At 32.6% G+C, this 11,708-nt stretch overlaps 1 protein-coding gene and 1 long non-coding RNA gene across 2 annotated transcripts; both read left to right on the forward strand.

The window, feature by feature from the left end:
- The first annotated feature begins 4,726 nt into the window (after positions 1 to 4,726).
- LOC110645805 (AP2-like ethylene-responsive transcription factor At2g41710) lies at positions 4,727 to 8,914 on the forward strand. Its single transcript, XM_021799056.2, has 9 exons — positions 4,727 to 5,098; positions 5,329 to 5,411; positions 5,520 to 5,528; positions 5,621 to 5,709; positions 6,093 to 6,166; positions 6,239 to 6,289; positions 6,726 to 6,787; positions 6,998 to 7,620; positions 8,567 to 8,914. The coding sequence occupies exons 1-9, from the start codon at positions 4,860 to 4,862 to the stop codon at positions 8,618 to 8,620; spliced, it is 1,284 nt and encodes a 427-aa protein (XP_021654748.2). The 5' UTR covers positions 4,727 to 4,859; the 3' UTR covers positions 8,621 to 8,914.
- Positions 8,915 to 9,262: 348 nt separating this feature from the next.
- Positions 9,263 to 11,102, forward strand: LOC131178627 (uncharacterized). The gene is made up of 2 exons (XR_009147564.1): positions 9,263 to 10,217; positions 10,312 to 11,102. It is a non-coding gene; the product is annotated as an uncharacterized LOC131178627 (long non-coding RNA).
- Positions 11,103 to 11,708: the final 606 nt, after the last annotated feature.

Raw genomic sequence — 11,708 nt, forward strand, 5'->3', positions numbered from 1 at the left:
AAAAAAAAACTCATCCTCAAGTTGAAATAATTTGCAACAATCCAACCACATGGCCAAAATAACTCCAGCACCATTCTTTCCCACTTGGAATGATTCCTTCCTCGAATTTTAAAGTTGAAAAGAATAAAGAACTTCTTTGGAAAAGTACACCATGTAGCCTTCTTTGATGAGGTAAAAAATGGAGATTCAAACGAGATTGAATTGATCAACTTCGCCCTCAACTTCACCCTCGTCTTTTTCTCTATAAGAACACCTGGACAAATAAAATCAAAGGAAACACTAGAAAGTAAGGAGTTAGAAAAGTTTTCGATCTCCAATGCCTGATTTCCTCCAAACTCCAATATTGGCTCCATGTGTTGCTTTTCCTCAACTTCCATGGAAGTTTCCAAGTCTTGATATTTCACATTTTCAAAAATATATTCTTGAAACTTTTCTTGCTTATCTTCATCAGTCTTATCTAGAACAGTTGGCCTAATGATTTCCAATTGAAGCTCCCCATCCTCAACCATAGCAAAAGAAATCCAACTAAAGTTTCAGGTTCCAATTCTTCAAATTTAGGCTCATCCACATCAAGTTGCATTGTTGAATCTTGAAGCTTCTTTTATTCTTCACTTTCTTGTTTCACAACCACTTAGGGCTTTGATTGGATGTCTCCTTGATAATATCAGTTTTGCTAGAATAAAATATGTTCATAATCCGAAGCAGAAATTCTTGTTCCAACAAGTATTTTATGATGAACCACGTACGAACTTGTCCCCTTCCTTCTCTTGCTCTCCTAGATTGCAATTGTTCCCACCAAGCAGAAGCACCTCCTTTCAATTGACAAACCATCAATTTGACTGTCCACATGATCAAAGAATTGGTCCACCTTTGCAATCCAATCTAAGAATTCTTCTATGTTGAGATCACCATAAAAATAAGGAATATCAAATTTCAATCGATTTTCCATTTCAACATTCCCATACGCGCCTTTTCTCCTATAACATTGTTGATGCCTATCGAACTTGATTGATTCTAAGTCATCTTTCTCCTCCGAATCATCATAGTAGACATATTGTCTGTGCAAAAATTGGTTGATAAATAGAGTTACCACGAGTTACACCATCTCCTAACCTTCTTTTGTCAACCCAATTCCTGTTTGTTTTAGTTCCCAAAGCACCAAGATGATCTACAATTTCTTCGAGGCATCTCTCGGTATGCTTGAATCTGAAATCCATTTGTCGCTTCGGATGTTGCTCCCATCATTGCAACATTTCGTCCCTAGTTCCCTGATCAAGGTTAGCCATCTTGATTGGGGCAATTCCCTGATCTTATACCACTTGACGCAACGTGAAGCTCAAATAGAAACACACTCCATATACAAGAGTGAAAAAAATAAAGAAAATTCTATGCAGTATTTTTATTGATAACCATATGTCTCTCAAAATTATATATAAATAAGGGTATTTATAGTATTTTTAGACTCCTAAACCTAATAGGAATATGAAATTAAATAGGAAATTTAGATAAACTAAAATACAATAGGAAATATAAACTAAATAGGAAAACTAAATCCTAAATAAAGTAGGAAAACATTAATAAGTCCTAAATAGAGTAAGAGACTTCCTAATTAATTCTAATATAATATCTACGGTTGCTGGAAGTTTTCACAAGACTTCCTAGATAAATTAGGACTGTTAGAAATTAAAATTAATTAAAAAAAAATGTTTTACCTTGTTGTCCAAGCCCCGCATCAAATAATTTTATTAATACAAATCACAAGGCTTTGTTTTATCTCAAAAAATGATAAGTTGTGTTCTCTTTATAGGGATAGAAAATTTTTAGATAAATTTTTCTAGCAATTACTCAATTTTATTAATTGTTTCAATAAAATCACATATTTTTAAATTATAAAATATTTATCTCCTTGTTGAGTCAAATTAGAAAACCAATGGAAAGAATAAAATTTATCTCTATGCTGCTTATTACACAAAAATTAAAAAAAATAAATTTAATCCGACCTGACAAAGATGTAAATTTTATTTTTTATGGTTTAAAGCCATACAAGACACTACATAGGAGTTTTACGAGAGTTTACCGGATTCTAGTATGAGTAGCTGCTAATAAAAAAAGTTAAAAATAAATGATTTTATTTAAATAAATTAAAATATAATGATCAAAATAAAAAAATTAATAAAATTGAGTAACTACAAGTAAAATTTGTCTAAAATTTTTGTTGTTACTCTCCCTCGTGCCTTTTTTTTTAATAAAAATGTTAATATATTTTTTTTTCCATTTATGTCAATGTATTAGTGTGGTTTCAAGTTAAAAAAAAAAATCTTTAACAATGAATTGATTTTTTTTTTTAAATATGGAGATTTTGATCTATTTTTATTATGAAATATCAATTTACATACTAATATCTTGCAAATAATAAATTTTATATTAAAATTCGTAATGAGTGTTAACTTTTGTTATTTTAATAATTTAATAACTAAATACATAAGTAAAATTAAAATTACGAATGTAATTAAGCAAATATAGTATAAACTTGTACGATATTAAATTTAATCTCAACTTGAATATAAAAACTTAAAACTCAACTTAATTTAGTTAAATTTAATTTTTTAGAGCTAAAACTCGGGATATTCTAAATATTTGAATTTAATTAAATAATTATAAATAAAATTTTAAATTTTGAATATAGATTTAAATAATTTCAATTACAATTAAGTTAAAAATTGATTATATTTTTAACCATATATTATATAAAAAAATAAAATGTAATTTTAAGTAAATTCAATTAAATTGATGAATATTTTGGGAAAATAAATTTAACATTTGACCTTTACTGGAAAAAATTTAGTTACCGTTTCGATTTTTTAAAAAGTCACACTTCATGTAAAATTTTAAAACGTTAAATTAAGCGATTTTTACTGTTCTAGTTGATATCAAAATTAATGGAAAAATTAAATTAATTAAGAGTGTCGGTAGACTTTTTTTTTTTTTTATAAAAGTGAGAAATTAATTTATGTATTAGATTTTTTTTAAATTTATTAAACTATAAAAATTTAAAAATATATGAAATATTTTTAAAATTAAAAATCAATTAAACCAGTGTTATTAAATTCGGCTCTAAGATTGATGTGGTAAAATGACTGAATGAATGGGTCAATTATTTAACTAATAGATTATTGGTTTAACTAATTGGTTATTAAAAATTAATTAAATATATAAATTAATTAAAATTAATTAAATATAACACCTATTAATATAAATAATATAATTAATTAAATTTTAGTTATTTAAAATAAAACTTTATCATTTATTAAGTTATATTTAATAAATTTTAATAACGTTTTTAAATTTTATATAAAAATACTCAAGTAATATAATATATAAAAATTTTTATAAATATACAATTCTTTTTTTAATATTTATGAAATATTAAGTATATATTAAAAAAATAAATATATTAAAATATAAAACACATAGCCAACTCAATTTATTTTAATTTTAAAAATTTTTTATAATGTTTTGAGTTGAATTTTCTACATCAAAAATTAAAAAATAAAAAAAATTTATTAAATAATTAAACCAGCTGGGTTACACCGAGTCACACCTATTCATTGGTTTAACTATCAGGTTTATTAAATCACTTTCTTATCTGATTCAATTAAAAACCCAAATCGATTTGAGAGTCAGTTCATTGGTTCAATCAATCAGTTCAACTCGAATTTAATAATTATATATTAAACTATTTTTTCATACAACTTAAAAATTAATTTATATATATATAAATTAAGCATTTACCTTTAGTTAAAACTCCACGATCTAACTAATTATTATTATTAAAAAAATAATGCTCTTTTAAATTAAAAAAATCAATTATAAATGAGTTACAAAAAGATTTTGTATCTTTTAAGTGAGGTTAAGTGTTTGATTTGAAAGAAAAAAAACTCTGTTGAGAGCATTTTACTCTCATAATAGACATTCTCAATGCGATGAGGATTAGGTCCAATCATAAGCTAGAAAATACTTGTAATTTACTAAAAAAAATAGAAATATGTGATTACTTGCATCGAATATGTATCTGTTTAGTATTGCATTTGAATATTTGAAACTACTTTTTTAAATAAAATTATTATTTTAGATGTTGTTAAAAAAAAATTTTAAAAAATTATTTTATTATTTTAATATTTTTATAATTAAAATTTATTAAATTATATTTTAATACTCTATAATTAATATATTTAATAAAAAAAATTTTAAATAACAATTTCAGTAATAATGTCAAATATATCCTAACTCCTCCCACAATCCTCTCGCCTTCCAAATGGTTAGAATTTATCAGAAAAGATATCATACTTTCTAGTTCCTATCAAGCACACATTGCGTCCCACCCACCACCAACATCTATGAGACCAAAAAGCTTACCTAAATGCATCAATGTGTAAGTACACTAACCCTACATTGGAGGGCCCTACAAATGGCATTAATTACTGTAACGATGTCGTTTTCCCGTCTCACCCGGCCCCCTCCCCCGTCCTAACCGGACTAGCCGCAGACAGCTTTGACACACAATCTTTCAAAGCATTCTAAATGACAATACTACCCTCACTCCCATCCTAGCCGTTACAACCCCTTTTCACCCTTAACGACCCCACAAGCCCATTCCGTCATTCCAAAACCCATCGAGGGCATTTACGTCATTCTATCTAAAACCCCACAAAGAAACCTGCTCTCCTCTCATTCACTCTGCTCAACAGTTGCTCCAAAGCTTTTGATTACTCTTCTCTGCTTCTGTAATTCTCTATTCTTAGTACTTTCTCTCTCTCTCTCTCTCTCTCTCTCTAGGGTTGGGATTCTGTGTTTCCACCATGGCTTCCTCTTCTTCGGATCCTGGGTTCAAACCGGAAGTTGGTAGTGGCAGTGGCAGTGGCAGTGGCGGTGGCGGTGGAGAGAGTTCGGAAGCTATGATCGCAAATGATCAGCTATTACTGTACAGAGGAATAAAGAAACCAAAGAAAGAGAGAGGCTGCACTGCCAAAGAACGCATCAGTAAGATGCCTCCTTGTACTGCCGGAAAACGCAGCTCCATTTACCGTGGAGTCACCAGGTACACTTAATTTTGCTGCTTTTTGGTTTAATTTAATTAAGCTTTTCACTGATTAATCCAGAATTTCAATCTATTGAAAAATTAAATCAAATTAAATTAAAACCCAAGTGATCTTTCCTAAATTTTACTTAGTTTTTGTCTAATTTCGATGCTAATTACAATAAACAGTGGATTTGATTCAAAGGTTTCTATACAGACACTAACACTGTAGCTTAATTTGAATTTCTTAGGCATAGATGGACTGGTCGATATGAAGCTCACCTTTGGGATAAAAGTACATGGAACCAGAATCAGAATAAGAAGGGAAAGCAAGGTCTTTCTCTCTCTCTCTCTCTCTCTCTTTCTCTCTCATGTGTTATACTGTCTGAAACTGACTTTTTATTACTGTGCATGGAATGGCTGCTGCAATTCGATGTGCCAGTATACTTGGGTAAGTTGCTTGCTTGATAATATCTATTTCTTTGGATATTCTTCTTCCTGTGTTAGTTCATATTTGTTACATTGAGATATATGTGCTTACAGGGGCTTATGATGATGAGGAGGCTGCAGCTAGAGCATATGATCTTGCTGCCTTAAAGTATTGGGGACCTGGGACACTCATTAATTTTCCAGTTAGATACTCAACTTGAACCTTCTCTGTTTGTCAACAACAGTTCATCCATATATTTTTTTTATATTTCTGTATATATAACAGTATAAGTAAGGAGCTATGTTCTGCATGTGTTAGTTTGATCTGTATACTATGGATTCATTTCATGTATAGTTTATGCATGAGCTTCCCACACACACACACACACACACACACACATGCCTCTACCTTACTAAGTAGCAAATGTTCATAATATGCACATTCTTGTTTAGTTCTATACTTGATAGAAAAAAATTTCTATAATTAATTATTTTACAGTATTTTATTTTCTTTTATTTCAATTACTTTTTTCTTTTTTATTGCTGTGGATTTTTTTTTTGGGAATAAAATAATTGTGTGGTGCAGGTTACTGATTATACCAGAGACCTTGAAGAAATGCAGAATGTGTCAAGAGAGGAATACCTGGCTTCTCTTCGGAGGTATGAATCTACTCTGAAAAGTATACTCTAAACTATGCCCATGCTGCTTTTAATGGTAGATATTTTTTGCAGAAAGAGTAGTGGCTTTTCAAGAGGAATTTCTAAATACCGTGGGCTTTCCAGGTATGCTCTGTCCATGATGCTAAAAGCACACATGCTATCCTTTCAGGTTCCAGAGGATTAAATGGTACATCTTTTTATTTCTAGGAGTTATAAGTTCATGAGGAGACATGATTAGTGCATTAATGGTTTATTGTTTTAACTTCATCTGGAATGCCTTAATGACTTATTCTATACTTTCTCAAAGCCTTGACAAACCACTTGATGTTGCTTATTTTCCAAATGTTACTATGTATGAAACATCCCTAGTTAAGGATTAGCGATATCCGCCTCAAAGATGAATCTTGGACAAATTTTAATGGAATGTAATTTATGTTTTAGTTTGTCTTTGCCTTGAAGCTTTCTCTATGTACTATGGTTGTCTTGTGATGTATGTATTAATTATTATTGATGTTTTATATCTGTATTTTGTTCTATACTTCTGGCTATCGCCAAGCAGTCGATGGGATTCGTCATTTGGCCGCATGCCCGGATCTGAATATTTCAGTAGCATAAATTATGGTAAGGTCCAAAGTTCTAATTTCAAGAAACCTCTTTGATCAGCAACGAAGAAAATTGAGCTATGTTAAAGAATTTTGTCAAGTCGTATTATTTACAAGAATATTAACTTTTGGGAATTGAAGGCTTCTATATATGCCTTATTTCGCCCACCTATTTTCCTACAGAACCAGTTCCATTTATCTAATGGTGATATCTCATTATAAAGTGCAGGTGATGACCCAGCAGCAGAAAGTGATTATGTTGGGAGTCTTTGTTTCGAAAGAAAGATTGATCTAACAAGTTACATCAAATGGTGGGGGTCTAATAAAACTCGTCAAGCAGAGTCTATCTCAAAGTCATCAGAAGAAATCAAACATGGTTACGTTGAAGATATTGGTGAACTTAAAACATCAGAATGTGCCATCCAGCCTACTGAGCCTTACCAGATGCCTCGTTTGGGCATGCCTGTTGATGGAAAAAAGCATAAAGGCTCCGCAATCTCTGCCTTGAGCATTTTGTCACAATCAGCTGCATACAAGAACTTGCAAGAGAAGGCTTCAAAAAAGCAAGAAAATAATACTGATAATGATGAAAATGAAAACAAAAATACCAATAAGACGGACTATGGTAAAGCAGTGGAGAAGCCCACAACTCATGATGGCAGTAATGAAAGACTTGGGGCTGCATTAGGAATGAGTGGGGGGTTGTCTCTTCAGAGAAATGTCTACCAACTGACTCCTTTCTTGTCTGCTCCACTTCTAACCAACTACAATACCGTTGATCCCTTAGTAGACCCCATCCTTTGGACATCTCTTGTTCCTGTTCTTCCCACTGGACTTTCTCGTAATTCTGAGGTAGATTGATTTTTCAATCACATCATTTCTTTCTTTTATTTAGTTGTTTTTTCTTTTGGCCTCTATTTTCTCTCTCTCACACATGCTAACACATGCATAAAACATAGCATGAGGCAGGATCAAGATTTTATTAAGTTCAGAAAACATTGTCATGTGTGACTCGACTCTATCAATTGTTTCTTAGATTGTTATGCAAATATTTTTGAATTTAACTGTTTTGATTGAATTTGATTCAATTATGAGTTGAGCTATCTGTACCTCTGTAAAGAAACATTATCTACAAAATTTTGGAATTTAAGATGCAAGTTCTTTTGGCACATTATATATTGGCTAGCCGTTTATATGCAACCCAAGTGCGAAATGAGCTGATACCATTTTGATGAAATTTCAACACATTATATATTGGCTAGCCGTTTATATGCAACCCAAGTGCGAAATGAGCTGATACCATTTTGATGAAATTTCAACACAGATATTTAATAATAAAAGCAAGAATTTAATATTGTATTCTATGAATTGGTTTTAAATTTCAGGTAGCTGCTTTCTTTTAAGAATTTGATCCCAAATAGTGCTTTACTTTTGTGATACTGTGGGAAGGAGATTTTTTTTTTTTTTTTTTTTTTTTTGAAAAGCATGAGGGTATGGCAATATCCATATCTATTTCAGTAGCAGGAATTTAACAAAGAATAAAGGATGAACTGCTGATATTTATTGTTCCTTCATTGTGGCTTGCTGCTATTATCCCACCAGGCCACTGTCCATTTTCATGTAGAATTTCAATGATGGTAGGGAAAATAATTAAATTAGGACTCTGCCGTAGAATACACAAACAAAACCTCTTCCTACACAAACAAAACCTCTTCCCTGATGTGTGTGTGTGTGTGTGTGTGTGTGTGTGTGCAATTTCAAAAAAAAAATCATTTGTATTCTTCTCATTGTGATGCAGGTCACAAAGACAGAGACCAGTTCAACTTATACTTTCTTTCGGCCAGAGGAGTGACTGCATTTCTGTGTTGGTTCTGTAATTTATTTGAAAGCAGATATTTTAGAGGTTTGCTAATGGATCATGAAAAATGAAAGGAAAAATGTACTGATAGGTCTTTTGTTTTATTATTTTTTGCTTTTAAGGGGCTCTTTTACAGGTTAATATTACATCTGCTTCAGAGAATATACAATATATACAAAGGAGAATATCTATGTGTATGTATATTAATCACATGTAGAGGTTTCAACACATCCTGATGTATTATTTCCTGATATTCCAGATTATGTATGTTAATGTCAAATTTGTGTCTGAGAGTTGGATGGTAGAAATTTATGTTAGAACAGGAGAAAACATGACTTCCTTTCAGGTGGATTGTACATACTAATAAAATCCTCTATTCTCGGAGAACAAATTTCTTTTTGTTACATCAGATATTCTCATCTTTGTTGTACTTTAGCTGGGTCTTGGCTCCATGGAGAGTAATTTGATTGATCTTCAATCTATTTCCTTTTTTTTTAATCTTTAATTTTTAATTTTATTTTTGTAATGGAATTTGGACTTGGGAAGTTGGTATCCAGAAAGGAACATTACCTATTATGAAATTGAAGATGAAATATCTACACTACTAGCTAGTCATTAACTATCATGCCTGCCGCCCATTCAGAAGACTGGAGGTGATAGAAGGCGGGTCTGAGTGAACAGGTGATGGTGCTGTTTTAGTGGGCATGAAACTAGGCATCTCTTCAGGTAGTTGTGGTAATTGTGCTTCAACTTTAAGGACCTGAGGAGCTTCTCTTGCCGACGGTCTTTGTTTATCAATTGGAAGAGCACACCACAATCCAAGAATCAATATGCGTTCCATCTCTTGCCCATCAAAATCCATATCTAATCTCTCATCGGCTGCATCAAGAATCTTCCCAGCTCCATAGAGCTCCCAAACCCACTCCACGAGACCCATATGAGAGTCCTCATATTTACATTTCCTCTTTCCAGTAGCAACTTCCAAGACCTCAATTCCAAAGCTATATTTATCTGATGCTTCACTAGCCTTGCCTAGATGGTAATATTCAGGTGCTATATAGCCAAAAGTGCCACCAACCTTTGTGGTTTGATGCCTTAAATTAGGGTCTCAAATCATAGATACCCCAAAATCAGCAAGCTTGGCATTGAAATTGAAGTCTAGCATCACATTAGCTGACTTGATATCTCTATGCAATAAACGTCGCCCTGATTCTTCATGAAGTTACAGCAAAGCAAATGCCAATTTAAGAAATATGTTCGATCTCACATTCCATGGAAGATGCGTGCCATTTCCGAAAAGATGTTTGTCTAGGCTTCTTTATGCATGTAATCATAGACAATTAAGTATTCATCTTGCTCATAACTCCAACCGATCAACAGAACAACGCTCGTGCAATCCATCAGGCTCATGATTTTCAGTTCTGTTGTGAAAACTTCTCTTGCATACTTGTGTCTGCTGCAGATTCTATTGACGGTAAACTATCTTATCAGAATTGCTAAGGTACCCTCTGTAGACACTTGCAGTACCTCCTCTTCCCAACATATTTTCACTTGAAAAGTTCTCCGTAGCTTAAGCTAGTTCTCGGTTAAGGTAACTTCTTACACAAAATATCACTTGCAAAATCCTCACTCGTATGAGAGATTCTGTTTGTTGATTTGCTTGTGTTCATCTTGTGTATCTCTAGGAGTAATGCGGATGCACTAGCTGCAGTCATGAGGACACAAATCACAACAATAAATTTCCGATTAGCATTTCCATGCTTATATTTCAAAAGTGAACCTAAACGGCTTTCTAAATAAAAATTATTCAAAGCCATTTCAATTTTTTTTGTATCCATCAAATTTTGACTCCAGGTGATCACTATCCCCATCCATTGCACCTCCATGCTTCATGTTGCTACAGTAGAAGCATTCATTGACAACTGAAGTAATCAGAACTTTTTTCCGGTCATTACCATGCTGCCACACCCCACGCAGGTATGTTATATTAGCTAAGGTGGACATCCGAACAAAAGCTGCTTCCACTTGTATCAACTCAGAACTAATATTCCAAGAAACTTGATCATAGCTGGAGTTCGGATTGTAGCTTGCTATGGTACATGTTCTTTCGTCAGCGTTTATGTCCCTTGTGATGGCCTCACTCTTAACAGCTTTGGATATGCACTTGAGGGTATCAAGCATGGTGACCCTAGCAAGAGGATTATCCTTGCAGGTGAGAGTGCCTCCACAGGAAAAATTGCTGCCTTGTCAAAGGGGACTAGACATGTTTGACAAAAATGGATCGACTGTGGGAAGAAGAACGAGAAAGACTGACAATCCGAAAAGAAAGAAGACAGCATTAGGATGCATGGACAAAAGAATGAGTTGAACAGACAATTGGATTCTCAGTAATGCAGAATCAAAGTGCAGTGGTGAGTGTTGTTTTTGTACTTCATATACTAATAGTAGGAAGAATATGATTATTAGTTATTTATTACACCAAGAGAGCTATTATTCCTTAAATTAGCGAACATAACAAGGAAGAACATAGAAACAAGGCATTGTTTGATAAGACATCCCGATTCTTTAGCATATCCATTGACAGAAAACAACAATAAACATGATAAAAATATGTCAATTTGGTACAGAATATCAGCAACTTAGTGAGTTTCTACGTTTTGTTTAAAGCTTAGTTAGTTTGTCCCTTCACTTGGCATTCAAGTACCCCTGTCAAAGAGAAAAACTTGCGCACAGGTTTGACACTTAGGAAACTTGAAATTTTCAAATCAGCAATGAAATCAATGAAAATTTTGGATATAGGACAAGTCTAATCCTTGACCTGTTTTCGCATTTGATACTCTCACCCGACTCCTAGTAACATATCTATTTAACTATTTGTCCAAAATATTGGATACCCTTCACCTCTCTTGCCTCAATGATTGTTACACAAACTGCAGTGCAGTGGATACAGACCAGAACACCAGCTTGCAATAAGATGCATACATTATTTGCATTCTAAGAAAGCCTCAATATGAACTGCACACAAAAACTAAGCTGCAGACAAGGTGAATAATTCAACCATGTCACGAATAGGCTAATAATT

This window comes from Hevea brasiliensis, chromosome 3 (genome assembly GCF_030052815.1).
Source record: "Hevea brasiliensis isolate MT/VB/25A 57/8 chromosome 3, ASM3005281v1, whole genome shotgun sequence".
NCBI lineage: Eukaryota > Viridiplantae > Streptophyta > Magnoliopsida > Malpighiales > Euphorbiaceae > Hevea > Hevea brasiliensis.